This window comes from Anomalospiza imberbis, chromosome 6, assembly GCF_031753505.1.
Source record: "Anomalospiza imberbis isolate Cuckoo-Finch-1a 21T00152 chromosome 6, ASM3175350v1, whole genome shotgun sequence".
Taxonomy (NCBI): Eukaryota; Metazoa; Chordata; class Aves; order Passeriformes; family Viduidae; genus Anomalospiza; species Anomalospiza imberbis.
In genome coordinates this window covers 21,221,570-21,239,822 of record NC_089686.1, presented here as the reverse complement: position 1 = coordinate 21,239,822, position 18,253 = coordinate 21,221,570, and the positions used below count along the sequence as shown (strand labels likewise).

General features: G+C 38.4%; 1 protein-coding gene across 11 annotated transcripts in view; it reads left to right on the top strand.

Annotated features, from left to right (window-relative positions):
- Positions 1–18,253, top strand: part of NRXN3 (neurexin 3) — a 968,667-nt gene that overhangs the window by 420,367 nt on the left and 530,047 nt on the right. For all 11 annotated transcript variants that reach the window (XM_068192702.1, XM_068192711.1, XM_068192712.1 and 8 more), the window contains 4 exons: positions 2,967–3,086; positions 9,392–9,773; positions 11,135–11,325; positions 11,834–12,007. In XM_068192702.1, coding sequence (XP_068048803.1) covers positions 2,967–3,086; positions 9,392–9,773; positions 11,135–11,325; positions 11,834–12,007 — 867 coding nt within the window. The remainder of the gene's footprint in view (positions 1–2,966; positions 3,087–9,391; positions 9,774–11,134; positions 11,326–11,833; positions 12,008–18,253) is intronic.

Genomic DNA, 18,253 nt, shown 5'->3' with positions numbered 1-18,253 from the left:
GCAGGAAAACGTGGTCTGTTTCCTTTCTATTTTCCCCCAGCATAAGCAACTGTTGGATTAGGAATCTTCAAGTCCTTGTTTAAAAATTGATCATATGTAAATGTCTGTGTAGTAATGGCACATGTAGTAATCAAGCTTAATGAAATTAATTTTGTTATCCAGATGTTGAAGTCCCTGCATACACAGTTCTTGGAACTACGTAGAATTCAATGGGAGCTTATACAAAGAGCAGCAATGTATTTGCACATTCTCAGTTGAAAAATGGTGACACAATTTTGCTGTTTTTCAGGTCAGCCCACTGCTGCATAAATGTCTTGAAAACATTTGAAAATTAACCAGTTTAATAAGAGTAAAATAATGTTTGTTTAATGCTTTCTTTTAAAATCAGATATTTTTGGTTTGAAAAACTTTTCTGAATGCCCTTAAGCAAGCTCATGAATTGAATTTTTGTATGTAGTGTTATTTGGGTAACCCTACTAAAAGAAACCAATGCCCATTTTTGCAAAAGGGAGGGTGGTAAGTGAACAAAAGTATTAAAACTTATTTTTTTGTTTCTACTGATCAAATATAAAATTGGCTGATCAAGACATGGACTTAAATAATAAAGTAATTAATATATGCAGTGCTTAATTTTCAATTTTTTAGACCAATCTATTAACCAATTACTTCTAAGTAGACAACGTTATTCATTTGGAAAATGTGGGAATGCTGCAACTTTCTTTTCATTTATTTGTGAATTGGTTAAGCTACATTTTTCTAAGAATATATTCATCTAACTTCTGTTGGTGTCACAGTTTTGTTTTGAAAGTGTTACAGTGGGCATCAAGACAAGCCAAACCCCAGACCGTTTTAGCTGATCCCTGTTTTGTTAGGCTAGGGTTGAAAAATGGGATCTTGAAGGACAGCAACTGAGTTACTCAACCATGCTGGACACAGAGCCATTGCATAGAAAGCATTGCATTGTCAGCTGAGCATACTGCAGCACACCTGGATATTTCTCTTGGCTGAGCCCTCCAGAGGTCTAATGGGTGTGTGGAAAAGATTGGGTTTTTTAGCAAGCATTTGCTACCCCTCCCCGCTTCCCCCTGCTTTCAGATGGCATTATATAAACATACAGTTCCAGGTGACCTCCTTCATCTTCCTGCCTGGGAAGTGGCTGTGTAGAAGTATACTGACTGATGCTGTGTATTTTGATGTAGACAATAATTTCCTTGTTTATATAGACAGAGATACAATTTTTTGAATTCTGCTTTAGGATAAAATGTACTTACTGAGGTAAATCTAGCAAACCTTTTTTGAAATCTTAGAGTTTTGCTTGTCTGGAGCTAAAAAACTTGAACTTTCTGGCCATGATCTAACTGCCTTGTTCAGCTGGATTATATCTGTGGTATGTAACTTTGGCACATGGATGAGGGACACCAGAAGTTATGGGTTTCTCCTGCTAAGGAGTTATTCTCTGTAACTTCAATATATGACTCCCCATCCTTTTAATCCAAGAATGACTCTTACCTTTCAGATCACTAGAAAAACATTTCTCTCATTTTAGTTTATGGTAAAATTGTCTGGCAATGGTCTTTATTTGAAAAAGTTATTAATCTCCTTTTTTATTAGCATGAACTGCATGATTTTTTTAAAGAGTAATAGAATATTTATTTTACTTTGTTCTCCTTCTGAAGAACTCCTACATATGGAATCCTAGCTGAATGAGACACCACCTCCTTTGCCCATGTTCCTTCTTCGGTAGAAGCAATTACAGTAATGCTGCTCATTAGGCACTGTGCATCCTGTGGGCTCTGGACTATCTGACATTAGTTTTGCCAGTGCAGTACGATGAGCTGTAGCAGTGTCTCATTGTCCCTGTCCCACCTCTGTTAATATGTTCAATATCTCTCATTGTTTTTTTTTTTTTCTTGGGTTCCCCTTTTGCCAGTTTGGGCAGCGGGTCCAGACTGGTGTGCAAGAAGTTTGGCTGTTCTCAGTCTGCATTTTCTGGTATATCTGGATCGAACCCTCCCACTTTAGTACTGTACTGAAATGAGGATAGATGCTTTTAATTTAGCACACACCATTATTCAATTTCACTTACCATTTGACATGAGTGAGGTGTTCTGGTCCTGTAATCTGAACAATTAATTTTTTAAGTAATTGCCTGTCAACTGTGATGGGTGAGCAAAACTAGACAAATATGGGTAGCACTAATGCTGCTTTCCCAGGAGCATTGTTTGCAAGGGCAACTGTGGTATAACCTTTTGGAGAAGACATGGCTTCTCTTTCTCTTTTGACTGATATCCAAGGGGTGAAGTAAGCACCTCAAATCTAGACTGCTTTGCCAAATAACCTTAAAGCAATCAGTGAGGTTGGTGAATGGTTTTCTTTGAGATGATAATTTTTTTTAAATTATTTTTAAAGGTAGGGTATGAAGTTCTGTGAGGGTTTTTTTATTGTTTTTTGGGGGGTTTGTGGGGTTTTTGTTTCTGGGTTTTTTTTGAGACTGAAACCAACCTGGTGTTTGATACTGAAGTGTTGAAAGACCAGTGTGTTTAACTTTGAAAGGAATCCCAAGTACCTTGGGGATGTTGTAAATTCAGATTCTTAGGAGAGTAAATGCTACTGTAATGGATCCACTTTAGAGACATTTCAGTCATCAACTTGTTTTCCTATTACTGTAGTGTGCTGTTGCAGTGTGATGGTTGGAAATTAGTACCATATCACAAGAGAGATTTCTACCCATTTTAAATGCATGAGACTTTAGGGCTCTGTGGAGCAAGGTACCTGACTGAGTGGAAGGGTTTGTGATTCCCTAAGCTGGGAATTGTAGGTGTGAGGGTTGATTAGAGGTTGTTATATACCTGTACACTCTACTGGTCTGTATCACACCAAGTTGATTTTCGTTACTTTTCCCACTGAGAAAGTACTAAAGCAATTGTGTGTCTGGCTTTAACTGCTGCACCTATCACCCTTCCCAGGCAAGGGACCTGAAACTCTTTATGCTGGGCAGAAACTCAATGACAATGAGTGGCACACTGTCCGCGTGGTGCGGCGAGGAAAGAGCCTCAAGCTGATTGTGGATGATGATGTTGCTGAGGGTAAGTGTGATGTGTCAGTATTTTTTGATCACTGTCTTTGTGTCTCGGCTCCTAGTCTTTGCCATTATGCTCCTTCTCCCTGGTCTTCTGTGTATATCTCTCCCCCCACCCCTCCCTGTTACCAGTCATGTTTTATTTTGTGTTACTATGTTGAAAATGTATGTTCAGGTCTGAGAGACTTCTTAGCCAGCACCAGAAACTTCTGTGACAACTGTAACGACCTGAGATACGGGTTTAGGGGACAGATAAGCATGTACTTATCTCAGACTGAGAGGGGTTCAGCAGAACTTTCTTTTGGTCCGGGCTCTTTCTGAGGCAGACTGAATACACTCCATTCCCGAGTTGCACGTGTGATGGTTTCCAATGCTGAGGAATCAAGGCCAAGGCTCTTTGGACCGTTCCTCTGCACAAACTTTTCCTTGATGATAAACCTGCAGGAAGTACATATGTTATAGAGCACAGATTTATGTCTCTGCTGCTCATTTTTGGTTTTTCTTTCTTTACTTTTTTATTTTAGTTTTTGTAGCTTAATAATAACCTAGGACATTCTAGATTATTTTCTTTTGGTGTTGTTTTTTTTTTTGTTTGTTTTGTTTTTTGTTTTTTTCTTCTCTCTCATTTCCCAAATTCTTGTGTGCATGGTTCAGAGCCATCCAGAAGAAAAAGCAAGCAAAGCAGTTTGTTCTCAGCTTTGGTTTAGAGGTTGGGGAGGATCCTGACTCGATAAAGTATGTCAGTCCTTTTGTATTTTTCCTTGATGTTTTTTTAAAAATAATTTTCTGCATTTCCAGACAGCTTTTTGAGCTCCTGCTTCTTTTTGCAGAGAAATGTAGTTGAAAGGAGGAAAGAAAAGATCAGTCAGGAAAGTTGGGGTGTCCCAGGTTAAGATTTGCATTGAAATGATCAAAATACTCCAGATTGATCCTTTTTTAATTGCAGAATTTTAGAGATGATATTTTCCAGGTCTATTTCTTCATGACTGCAAGAGCCAGAAACCTATCTTTCTTTTCTGTTGAAGGTCTAAAATTCTCATGTTTGTATATAACTTTAGGAACTGGGTTTTTGAGAAAAGCATCAGCAGTCTGGAGGCTGATAATAATAAAAAAAACAACCCAAGAACCCTGGATGCAAAACTGATGCAGGTATAATTGTTACTTGACACCCATGCTGGTTTCCCAAAAAGCTGAAATCCTCTTTTCTGAGCAGCTTCTACTCAGAATGCAACTAGGAGTAATGACTGCTACACGTGGTGCCAGAACACTATATCCTATCTCTGAAAAAAAAGTTTTTTTACTTCTGTATGAATGTGAATTATTTTAAATATTGTGGTAATTTAGAATATTTGGAAAGCCAGGAGTCAGAAATGTGAAGTATACCCAAAGAAGTCAGCTTACAGGAAAATGGTTAGAAATATGTTTTCTCTCTGAAGTAAATATGTGCTGTCCAGTATAGGCTGTGATTTTGCAAGAGAGAACAAGAAACATGCAAGAAAAATCATTCCCTCTCCTTGGTGGTGGCTTGGTCAAAATTAGCTAATAGGAAAAACTAATTTTATTTAAGAGAGAGCTTAAAAGAAACACTTCATTCTGATTACTTCTAAATTTGAGAGCAGTTCTTCTGGATATGCTTTTTTTAGGAAGCACCACGAGGTGGCACTCTCTGCATTACCGAATCGATCCCCCAAAGCCATCTGTTTTTGAAGTCTTTTTCACGAAGCTGAGTTTATAAATAATAGTGATACAATCCTGGACTAAAATAGGATACGCATATGTACATGTATATGAATTACATAATTAAAGATGCATTACAGCTAAAAATATCTGATAAGAGAATGCCATCATGGCAAAGTCAGAAGTCAGAAAAGCCAGAGTCAAGATTTTTTTGTGCAATCTGCATCCCACTTCCTTGGGCAGATGATAACAGTCTTCAGTGGTGTGGTCACATAGATTTTTCCACAGGATTCTTGCTGTCTTAGACATAGATCAGAAGTCTAAATTGGGCCCCCAGTAAAAATAAACAGCCTATTTGATTTCTGTCTTCTTATTGCTTGTTTGGAACAATGCACACCAGCTGAATTTTGCTCTAAATTTAGACATTAAAAAAAAATTAATTTTTTTTTTATTTTGTGTGTGTGTGTGTTGTAGGCTACTCATCATTATGTTTATACAGAACTAAGAAGCCTTAACTGGATTTATCCCCACGTCTATGTTATATGAAGTGTTATGGGCATCTTTTTCCTATTTTACAGGTTTGGGAACAAGGCACCAGATTAAAGTTGGATGTATTTGGTACCAATTTGCCATGTTCTTTTAGTCATTTGGATCAGAAAGATTCAGCATGTCTGTAAATTACATCCTTTAAATTAGTTCAGCCCTGCCACTTGGGGAATTAGATGTAGACAATTAATGACCACCTATAAAAAATTTGTAATGAAGTGTCTGACTTGGTTTCCTGTAGAACATCTAAGGCAGAGACAGAATCCAATTCTGGACAGCATTTTATTGTTTAATCACAAAATCTTTGTCCCACATTCCTCCTGACCTCAGAACAGATATCAGAACATCAGTGGTAAATGAGACACAAATGCAGCAGATATATTCCTCTCTATGACATCTTCCTAGCACCCAAATAACACAGTGGAGGCTGGAATTTTTTCTGTCTGCTACCACTTGAACTAGAGAGCTTCTGATTGCTGTAGTAGGTACAGTATTCTACAGAACACAGTGGGGAACTAGAGGTGAACTCTGCAGGTGGGGCTGATAGCTAATGAGATCACAAAATACTGGATTGCACTCCATGATTTCCTAGGAAATTACATCTCTGTCCTGATTCTGATCTTGTATTGCCATGTCCTTTGTAGCTTTTCACTGAACTACTTCTGACTTTCTACAGTACTGCCTCTAGCACTATTTTTTTTTAATTTTTTTTTTTTTTTTTATTAAGCCAGCCCCAGTTTTCTCATTTTTCACCTTTTCTAAGATTCTGGGCTCACCTCCTCCAAACTCTCTCACTCCATTTTTACTGTCCCCTATAATTGGGCTCCCTATCCCAGCGTACTCCAGATTCCCCAGTCTTGGCCGTTTTCTCCTACTTAGGCCATAATTGCCTTGTATTTATTTAAGTGTAGAAGAGAAAAGGAGAAGTTTTCTTACCTTTGAGAACTGATATCTCTTAATTTTATTGTTCTAAATTTTCAAAGTAAAAAAACAGGATTTTTTTTTAAGTGACTTTTCTAATTTTAAGAAAATACACTTCTGATTTGGAAAAAGTCATAAATTTTTATCATACTGAAACTGAAACTCTGAGCCTCTAAGGATCACAGTAGTGGAAGTGAGAAAGCTATCTAAATAAATTTCCCTGTGTCCTATTTCAATTTCGGGAAATTTCAGTTTTTCAAACTAAAACATTATTATTTCTGGTAAATAACTGTTTCAGGATTTAAAAACACTTGCATTGGTGCTGACACTTGAATTTTTAAATAGTCAGAAATTTGTGACTGCCTTCAGCTGCTTCTAAGTTTGATCAGCTGTGTCTGCTTGGACTGAAGTTTTCCATGGTCTTTGTATAATTACATTGATATTTAGATCCACTCGTAAAATTTGGAATAAGTGAAAAAGGTGAATTGATTTATATAATATTTTTTCTTCATCTGTGAAGTAGATAGCTGAAAGAAAATTTTCTAATAACAACTGTGTTTGTTTGCTGTCTTCAAATAAAACTTGTTCACATTTGGACAAAGTATAAACTGAAAAACTGCAGTTTGTACATGACCATGAGAGGTGAGTTAGAAATATTTCAGAGTTTCCAGAGTCTCTAAGCAAGAAAATGACCATCAGTTCATATAATCTGGCTCTTTATACACTACAAGCTAGGATGTATCGTCCATGAGTCTTTATAAGTGTGTTCAGGTTTTGTTCTATCCCCAACAGAAAAAAAAATCACAACTCATAGGAAAAGCCTTGAAAGGACTACTGCTTTTTGGTTGGTTGGTTTGTGGTTTTTTTGGTGGGTTTTTTGTTTTTGGTGGGTTTTTTTTCTTTTTTTTTTTTTTTTTCTTTTAATGCCTGGAAACTCTTATGGTGAGAAATGATAGGAGACTTCAGGAGACAGCACAGAATATAAGACAGCTTATAAATCCCAGTTGATACAACCTAGAGGAATTGGAGGAGTTTGTTCTGGGTTCTGCTATGCTAATTTGTATGATTCCTAGGTACAATTTCAATGACTGACAAATATGTCTTGCAGTGACTGGTTGGGAGTTGTGTAGATATGCTTGCTGACCAGCAGATGCATTCTAGTCAGATACCATTGCTAAATTTTGTCTGTCTATAGCACACCAGAAATATTTATTCCGGTCTTTATCCAGTTGTCAAATTTCACAAAAATAGCGTGCATTTAAATATCTTTGTTCCCTCTGAATTTTAAGCCTGGTGAATTTAACTAGCATGTTAAAATCTTATGAGAGGGACCAACAGGTAGTGTGGCTGTTTTCTTTGGAAAACCTACTAAAAGAGAGGACTGTGCAGTGATTATAATTGTGCACAAAACACACTAGACTTGGAGAAAATTAATTTACTGCCAATTAAAAATAGAGTTGAATGGTGAGAAACAAAGACAAGAAAGTAGAACAGTGTCTGCCACCCTCTTTTATTGGATTTGCTCCTCCCTGCCTCTCTCACCTGCCCCCACTAGGCAGAGGAGGGGGTTGGAGAATGGTGCCTGTGCTCAGCCTGTAACACTGACACTCTCTGACACTCCTCCTTCCTCACACTTCTGTCCTGCTGCAGTGTGGGTCCTAGCCATGGAATGCAGTCCTTCATGAAGTGCTCCAACATAGGTGGTCTCCATAGGCTTTCAGGAAAACCTACTCCAGTGTAGGCTTCCAGGGGCTGCAGTTCCTTCAGGAAATATCCACCTGCTCTAGCACAAGAGTCCTCCATGAGTTGTAGTGTAGTTGTCTGCACCACTATGATCTTTGTGGATGATGGAGAATTTCCACTCTGGAACATGGAATGCCCCCTCTTCCCTCTTTTAAATCCTAGGTGTTCATAGGGGTTTGAGCTGGGTTTTTATTCCCTTTGCTTCTTGTGGGTAGCATTATGTCCTTTCTTGCACGTTTTCTCCCAGGTACCACTGTTTTGTCCAAGGGGCTCAGCTCTGCCCCGTGGTGGGTGGGTTGGAGCCATTTGGAGCAGGCCATATCAGGAATGGGATAGCCCTGGCCTCACTTCACTAAGGCTGCCCTGCAGCCACCCCACAGCCAGCACCACACTTCATAAACCCAATGAGAACTGCAGAAAATTTAATGAAAGGGAAAAATAATGGCCTATATATGGCAGAATTTGAGTAGTGGTTGTACAGTGAATGATAGGAAAACAATTCCTAGTGTTTCATTCATTCTGGTTTACTAAATGGACCAAGGCCTATGTAGAAAAAAAATTTGCATATGTGACCAAATAGTGAAAACTACCTTGATTAAGAACTATGGAGGGCTAAAATAAGATTGGCTGAAAGGGTTTTCATTCTGAATTCTGATGTTGCCCAACTTGTCTTTATAGCATACTGTTGTATTTCATCTGTCTGTATGGGTTCTGTGTCTGCACTGGTGCCTAGATCACTTAGTGAAACATTTAAATATGCAGTAGGAGAAATCTGACAGTAGTATTTGCTATGCTGAATAGCTTGGATATTTTGAGAGGTTAAAATCTTGTCATGGTGTGGTAAATAGCCCAAGTGGTATGTTGATGATTTAAATATATAGAGGGCTTTTTACCTATTGCATTTTTGTGTGTTTCCCTCCTGCCGTGCTCTTAAAGGAGAGGAATAACATCAGGCATCAGGAGCGAACAAAGGAATCAATATCAGTGATTTTATGACTGTTCTCACTTCTTTCACTGCTCTATTTATATTAATCTATGTTTATCAAGTGTTTTCAGGAGATGCACTTGGAAACGTCGTTTCAGAAGTGTTCGAGTTGTTTGGCAGATGGTTTGCTGCATCAAATAGATCACCGTTGGCTTTAAGGGAGATGCCTGGTCTTCTTCACAGACAAATGCTGTGAAGCACAGGGAGAAGTACAGAGCTTGCTGCCCATGGCCCTTTAGGGGCCTGTCTCTTCTGCCAGGTTTTGGCAACTGCTAGACTCACATGTCTCCACCAAGATTCTGTACATCCTTTCTTACGCAAGCTACTGAACAGTGATCGGATAGGATTTAGTTCTGCTATTAGTCTGGAAACTGGAGTGTGAAGGGCTCCATATAACCTGTTGCTGATGCCCAATATTTCTACTTGTTTCTGTCCTTCAGGCACGATGGTTGGTGATCATACCCGCCTGGAGTTCCACAACATTGAGACAGGGATCATGACAGAGAAACGGTACATCTCTGTCATCCCCTCCAGCTTCATTGGCCATCTCCAGAGCCTCATGTTCAATGGGATGCTCTACATTGACCTGTGCAAGAACGGTGACATTGACTACTGTGAGCTGAAGGCACGCTTTGGTCTCCGCAACATTATAGCTGACCCTGTGACATTCAAGACTAAGAGCAGCTACTTGAGCTTGGCCACCCTGCAGGCTTATACATCCATGCACCTGTTCTTTCAGTTCAAGACAACCTCAGCTGATGGTTTCATCCTCTTTAACAGTGGTGATGGCAATGACTTTATTGCAGTTGAACTAGTCAAGGGGTAAGTGGCTTTCTGTTGTTTTCTATCAGGTTATTTATAGATAAATTACTTATAGGTGAGCTTAAAATGCTTACATGAAGAGAAGTTCACCTGATACTCATGTTTTCTCTGTTTGCTGAGCTGTAAGACAATGTGTTTAAACAAAAACACTGAAGCTTAAGAGCCCTGGTTTTATGACTGACTTGCTCCTGAGGCAGTGGGAGGGACATTTTTACAGTGTGCAACATTAGTATTTTAAGTCATTGGGACATAGACTAATGTTTTGTCCTGTCAACCTCGCAGATTAGCACAGAGGAAGAGAGTGCTGAGGGCTTTGTATGTCTCTTCTTCCCTACTCCCTCCCCCATTTTTTTTCACATTGTAATACTTGTTTTTCTGCCATCTTCAGTGAAGGAAAAATAAAAAGCATATGGACTTCTGAATTTGTACTTTTGTTGGTGATGCTTGATGAAAAGAGAACTCAGCTTGCTTTTGAACTGCTGTATTCTTTTCAGAAGACCTACAGCTTACCAAAAAAATCCTTTGTTAGCTGAACAAATTTTGATCTCTGATTTAGTCATGGTAGACATGTTTTCCACAGTTTACTAGTCCTTTTTATTTCATTCAATCTGTTTTCATTTTTGGCTTTGCACATACTTCTATAAGTGGGACATTGAGTATTAAAAAAAGCAACAGTCATGATCTCCTGGTGCTCTGTTGAGAGTAGAATTTTCTTGTCTTTTTTTTTTTTTTTTTCTGAGTAGAATACTTCTTTTCCATCCTCAGGTGGATTTCTGTGTTTGAACTATATAAATAATTCAGGCTAACACTCCCATGACTTCAGTCTTTGTTAGGGTCTCTATTTTTGCCAAAAGATTTGCTAATTGTTTTTCAGCTGTTTGAATAAGTCTAGGATCTCATGAGAATTTTAGTACAATATTTCAAGTGAGTTTCCCAATTAACTTCTTATGGGAGTTATTCAAAACTCAGAATTAACCTGGGGAATATAAACCCGATATAAGCATATCTAGTGTTGCTCCCCAGTACATTTATCAATATTACCAATTAAAAAAAATATATATGCACAGACAGTGTTTTTGTGGCTCCGAGAGAACATTGTGAAAAAGAGGAATGTTTTATGGTTAGAATCTGATTACTTGAAATGTTGTCATCTCAAAATACTAATCTTTACACTTTGCTGGAAAGGAAACAACTATATTCTTTCAAAGCAGTGGCTAATATTTTGGCTTATTTGAACTTTCTAACCCAGAGATATTTCCCTTCATGACTTTTTAAAGTTAATTTACCAGCTCTGGCTAGAATAAGGTTCAGTAATGCTGGAGTTCTTCCAGAATATTAACCAGTTCTTGCTATATTTACAGGTATATACACTACGTGTTTGACCTTGGAAATGGACCTAATGTTATCAAAGGCAACAGTGATCGTCCTCTGAATGACAACCAATGGCACAATGTTGTCATTACCAGAGATAACAGTAACACACACAGCTTAAAAGTGGACACTAAGGTGGTCACTCAGGTTATCAACGGTGCCAAAAATCTGGATCTTAAAGGTAAACTCTACAACACTAACATATTCCATCTTTGTTCTTGAAGGGCTGAACTAGTGAACAGGAGAAAGCTTGGAGTAACCATCCATTACAGAACAGTAAATCTGGACTTTGCACATTTTGACTTTCAAATTCATTTATCTCTTTTTTTTGTTTGGCAACTTGTAGCCAAATAATGTGTCATATTTTACTTTTTCAGAAATTGTCATTTTTCAGATTTTCCTAGTTAGGAAGCTAACTAGGTAGCAATGAGAACTGGGATCATTTAGGGGATTTTGTGATGGGTTCTTTATTTGGTTTTGTTTTTATTTTGGTTGGTTGTTTAGTTTTTGGGTTTTTTTATTTTTTTGTAGTAAAGGAAGCAGAAATAATTTCTTACACAATGTGTTGTTCTCTTTTTAACTTTTTCTGATTGTGTGTTCACTTTGCTTTATTTATGTTTGGTGGCAAGAAAAGTGACTCTTGAAGGTGTGTAACCTCCTCCTTGTATGTTTATCCCTCTCTGCTCTAGGTGATCTCTACATTGCTGGCCTAGCTCAAGGCATGTATAGCAACCTCCCGAAGCTTGTGGCCTCACGTGATGGATTTCAGGGCTGTCTGGCATCTGTAGACCTAAATGGGCGTCTGCCTGACCTCATCAACGACGCTCTGCACCGCAGTGGGCAGATCGAGCGTGGATGTGAAGGTATAATTGATGTCAGAGAGGTTCCCCATCCCAGCATTTACTTTGCACTTCATTGTTGCACTCTGTGCATCTACTTGTTTACCTTACTGTCCATTTCATTAGTTTGCTTCCATGGCAATATCCTTCACTACACTTTTGTCTACCAAATGCAGCTTATGGATTGACAGTTCCTGTGAGTGGCTTAGCAGATCTTCTCTTATATGCTCTATCCCACGTGGGTTGGTACCTTTAGTAGTGGGAAAGGATACTTTAGTAGTGGGAAAGTAGTGGGAAAGGACAGACTACTACTTAGTAGTAGTTTTGTCAAAGTGGTTTATTAGCATTGTAGTAGCCTTAAAATACTTTGGAAGATGTTCTGAGCATTCAGTTCATTTGTGCTTCAGAGCACCCTTCCTTGGAACCCACAGAAGTAAGTAATTGGAAGAACAAATAGAGACAGGAGTAATGGAAGGTAGAAGGAGCTGAATGGTAAAGATTGGCCTGAAAGAGGAGTTCATTTTGGATGAGGTGGGTCTCCAGTGAAAGCACTGGAGGCATTGCCTCTTCTGCCTGTGAAACATTACTCTTCAGTTGTTTCTCTTTTCCAGCCACTTTAGAACTAAGTGGGATAAGTTACTTTTTGCAGCATGAAAACAGTAGTGATTTCTTGAAGCCTCTTTAAATAATTTGCTTTTCCTGTAAGCTCCCATTAGTTAAAAGCATATTGACATCAGCATCACTGACCCAGTACAATGCATATGGCTTCAATTCCCAAACCCTTGGGATACTTACCATCCAGAATTCCAAGGTTTTGCTGTCTGGGTTAAATGACAATCACCATTATGTCTAGAATTGCTCAGTACCAGTCTGCTGTGTTGGCTACCAGTCACTACAGGAAGATAGCTTTTTCTGTGAAGTTTGTATGTACGTTTGCTAAAACAAGATGTATGTCCCAAACTGATCCTTCAAAAATTTCACAACGTGAAAAGACTCCTTGATTCTTTCCCTGCTGTGTCAAGATTACAAGTTACTTCATGATGAAGCCCTGCTGCTTGTCAAGACTGTTCTGTTTTAGGATTGAATGTATCATCTGAGAGATAACTTTGAGTACCAAATTGATCATCCAGTCAGATCTGATCCCTTGCTTGTGTCTCAGTGTTCTGGTTGGCTGAGAGCTATTGTGTCCTAACCCTCCTTCCATGCTCCCACAATAATACTCTTGTTTGTGAGAATTTTGTGTCCTCTCACAGGAGCTCACTCCACGTCAACTCCCATCTCACAGCATTGGTGGGCAGTTGTAGTCTGCTTTTATTCTGTCTTTCTCTCTTTTTCTTAATAGTGTCTATTATCCACTTTGTTCCTTGTGGAAATGAGTACACTGTAGGAGAACTTGAGTCTTTGCCCATTTGTAGCAGAGCCAACAAAAGAAGTACCCCTTTTCTGTATAGTTGTTTATAAGATTCAAGGTAAAAAAAGCATTTGATATTTATGAAAAAGTCTATTCTATTTGTATTTGATGCACTGAAAGCTCTTTGATATTAGCGATTTTTTGGATAACTCTTTTGTTTAAAATTATCGCAACCTATTGGCTCTTTAGCTGGCACGTGATCTCTACTAGCCCTCCTCCTCCAGAGATCCGCCCAATCAGACTATCCTGTTGTTCCTCCTGTCCTGTGTGTGGCTCAGGATTAGAGCCATGAGGCTTTCCCAGAAGTGTGTCCCATTACAACTGTGGTGTTTCCTTCTCCTATACCCAGTGTGTAGTTCTTTGATGTAGCTTTGTATTGCTGAGGTTGTGTAACATCAGTGCTGCTCCCAAAACACATAACATGGCACTTTGTGTGCCAGTGTGGTACCAGCACAGCTGCTGCCTGAATGTGGAGATTGCTTCAGTTTCCAGAATGCAAGTTTCCCTTCTCTTCTAAAGTCCTTCAAATAGGACTCAGAATTGGAAAGAGACCTAAAAAAAAATGGGTGATAAGGTCAATAATGGTCATCATTCTGCCTTTGGAAGAGCTTGATCTTGGAAAGCTGTGCCCTTGCTACCTTCCCAAATGGTCCCTGTTCAGTACCAAGGAAACTGCTGAAGAGGAAATTGTTCTTTTTGCCAACATATTTAGGATTAGTAAAAAAAAACCTGAGAATTTGGTTACCATAAAGCTGTTATATTTGTTGGTTGTTTTTTTTTTCCTATTTTTTGAATCATAATAATCCTCAAAGCTTCATCTCAGATTTGTCTTGCTGCCTGCTGGTGCCTATTCTTACAGTTGCCTGTGAAAGTCACACCTATCTCCCATTCTCTAAGGAAAGAAAAACTCTAAAGTTGTTCAGTCCTTATTTACATCTGCCTAGTTTGTTTCCATCTGAAGTAACTTTGGGTGCAGTCTTAATGTTTTTAAGGGCAGAAGTCTCAAATAGTCTTTGCTGTCTCATGATGGTTAAATATGTTTTTAATAAACAATTCCAGGTTTTTGTCTGAATAGTCATGCTGTGTGTTGATTTGCTGGACATCTCTGTATTTCATCATGAAGGGCAGAGGTACTGCATATGTCATGGGAACATGCTTAAAGAGACGTTATTCCATTCCCACATATGAATCTTGTCTTTCAAAGGTCATGTGAGAGAGATTTCTGCTAATGCGTGTCTTTTGTTGAGGCCTTGCTTTCAGAGGCAGAGATTACAATGTGGCAGCTGTTTTCTAAGAAACTGTCATTTTCATCTAAGGACAAAATCAAAGAATATTTAGAAGAAAAAGGCCTTAAGAACAGTAGAATATGAGATGTAGGTCAGCAGAGAGCACACTTCTGGCTAAGATGCACCAGTACCGCTGCAAAGCGGTGACATAGTTGCATCCTGTTTGTTTTTATCTCTGTTCCTGTATTTCAGTACCCTGTGTCATACCACCAATTAAGATTCACAAGTTTCAATAGGAAAATAATATTCCATATTGTCTTGTCTTACCTCCTTTTATTCGATTTGAGCAAGCCATTGAACTTCCTTGGGCACATTGTTCCTCCTGTGTGCTTAAGCATGATTCAGTCTCCCTGTGCGCTGAAGCACACACTTACCACAGAATTATCTGTGTTCCAGTGATGAGGAAGCACTTTCAATAACTTGTATTTATAGGATAATTAGGATACATAGGATATTTATATTTTTCTTTGGAACCTTCCAAAACATTCTAAGTCATATATACAAGTCACTCTTGAGATACAGGCATCCTTGGGACTCAAATTGGCTGGTGTTTAACAGTGTATAGTAGTGCTAAAAAAAGTCAGTTCAAGACTTAAAGCAAGAATTACTTAACCTCCCATGTCCTACTATTTCCATCGCTATAATTTCTTTAAATTATATGTGGTAGGATTTGTTTAGGCTAGCACAACTAAATAACCTCTTCATCATTTTTGTGAGGTGACATATCAGCTCCCTTTTGCATCATGCAGCTTCCATGTGTGCTGTAGAACTCATGGTTTCAGCTTTTGAAGTCTACCATTCAATCACCTGTGTGTTTGACAAGATGATAGCTACCACACTGACATGTTTTGTGTTTTAATGTATCCCGTAATATCATTGCTTTTGATAAAGGATTTTGAGGGGGATTATCTGGAAGAAGAGAACCCCAGAGTGTGAAATATCAAAAGAGTTTATGAAGTTAAAGCTTCATATCACACACTTTTTTTTTTTCATATGGTAATTTGCTTTATTTTCATTGGTCTTTTGCAATTGCTACATTCATCATTTTTCAGGAATAGGCAGCTCTTCACAGATCTTGACAGTCTGGTCAGATCTGTAGTGGCAGCTTGTGTTTCCCTGGAAGGGATGTTACAAAGCCAGAAACCACCTTGCTGCCTATGTTCAGGTGTGCTACACACAGCTCTGAGGAGAACAACTCTTGGGGACAACGACATGATACCAATATACTTCTTCATTTTTCACAGTTTCTTGATCTCTCATGCTCACTGCAGCTTTCATCATTATCTCTGATGTAACAAGAGGGCCCCTCCCCTTACCACCACCTCAAAAAAGGCATTGATGAGAGGGCCTGAGAACAGCTACCAAAAGTAGGGAAGTGGTTAAGACTTAAATGGTCCTTGTGTCAGTGTTGCATCAGGGTATTAAACACACTGAAGAGACAAAATGAATTCTCAGAAAGGACTTCAAATGGGATGGCCTCTTCTAGTGGAAGCTTGAAGGCAAGTCTGCCACTTACTTTTTGGCCTTGCTTTCCCCACCCATAAAATTCATCTTCCAGGTGTTCTTGTATTTGTGATAAAAGTATGAAATTCATCTGTGTCTTGCAAACCACTTTGAAATTGTGGGTGGAGGCTCTTGAACACGAGCAAAGCATTAGAAACTGAAGAAAAGTCTTCTGTTAGGACACAGTTGTCTCCAGTCTGTATCTCAACAGTCTATGAAGGGTGGTTGGAAACTTTTCATTCCTGAGTTTGAGCAATATAGACTGTTCTACATCAAACATACACAGTTTCAGAGAGATGTCTGCACTATGGTATATATGAAGAGTTGGTAGAAAGAGGAAGTTGTACCAGATGGCCTCATTTCCCTTCTTTGAAGTAAACAATTAAAACTTCAGCTCAGCTTTTTCTCACTTCTTGACTTTTAAAATGGGTTCTTCTTGCTGAATTCCTCATTCCTGGTCTTCTTGCTACTAGATAAATGGATCAATTTATTCCATTCACAAAAATCTAGACTGATTCTGTGGGTTTTGTTTGTTTGTTTGTTTTTGTTTTGTTTTTTTTTTCCCTCACTGGTCTGTGAAAAAGTTAATCTGATGTGCAATCTTTTGTGTAGTTTAAAGAGGATGCCCTCAATATTGATGAGTACTTCCTGTCTTTGAGGCATTTTTTTATCCCTTTATTAATTTGCCATATCTTCTCACGTGTTTTCCTTTCTTTTAATTGGACATCCCTATATTGCTTACCATGAGCACTAGAGCTATCTGAAATTCAGCTGCATGTTCTAAATATTTTTACCCCAACCTGTGCCTGGCCAAAACCACCTAACCGCAGTGGCTAAAGAACATTTTATTTCTGCAGTAGTTTTCCATGTGCTTTAGAGATGTTGCTTCTACCTCACCTGTTCCACTAACAGCTTCTTACAAAGGAGACTGATTATTATTAAACTGGCTGACACTATTCCAGATGTTTTGGGACTTTTTTTGGTCCTCATTTAATCTTCTTTCCAAATCCCACAGTAAAATCATAATCTTTTGCTACTTTCCATGAAATAGTATAGTTAACCTTTGGAATTCACTGGTGCATGAAAAGCATGAATGACACATACAGGCTGGATAATCAGAAGCACATTTTGCATACTAAGCAGTATGTGGAAAACATCAAATCTAATCTCATGCTTAAAATCTCACAGCAGGATAATGTCAAAAAGGATTTCACCCTTCATCTGCTCAGTAGAGAAAATTCAAATCTGGTCATACTTCACTTTCTCTCTAGAATCAAAAGTTGTCCATTGACGAATGGAGCATTAATTTGCTCCATGATGGTTTGACATCTTTCCTTTTCCTTGCTTTTGTATAGTATACTCATAGTGCTGTTTGATTTATGGAACAAATATGAGCTTTTCTCTCAGCTACAAATAAAATGAGGTGCAGGGAAGTAGGAAAAGTACTTGTTTGTTATAGAGAAATGACTTTGTTAGAATAAGTGTTGAAAATTATACATGGTGAAGTGCATCCTTTTCTTTCTACTCCTTCCTTTTTTCTTTTGAATTTTGTTTAAGGAAAATGGGATTTTATAGCTTTATGTAGTAAAGTGGTTTCAAAAGTGGAGAAAAAACTCTGACTATCTCAAAAGGGAGGATAATTGCTATCTTGAATCATTCCTAGGCTGTGAAACAGCAAAGATTTAAAATGTTAAAATTCTTAAGAAGCACAGGAAATGGCATCTGCATGTATCAGTTCTAATTTATTGGGTTTTAAATGTAAAAGAAGACAATGGGGAAAGGAGAGCTACCAACCTTTCTTCAGTATCAGCTGTGATGTTAGAGCGTTTTAAGAACAGGTTAAGAGGGTAAGTATGCACTTCTTAAATAACTATCTTTTGAGCAATGAGGTCAAAGATTTTGTGTTTTGTTGTTCCTATTGTCCTGTGTAATAGAAATATTTAACCTTCAGAGGCAGGGGATTCAGGAGCTGCTGCCTGTGCTCCCATCTTTGTCCTCTACTTTTTCCATTCTGAAAGAGAAAACTTAAAATCAAAGTATAACACACCAGAAGTCTATGTGGCTTCCTTG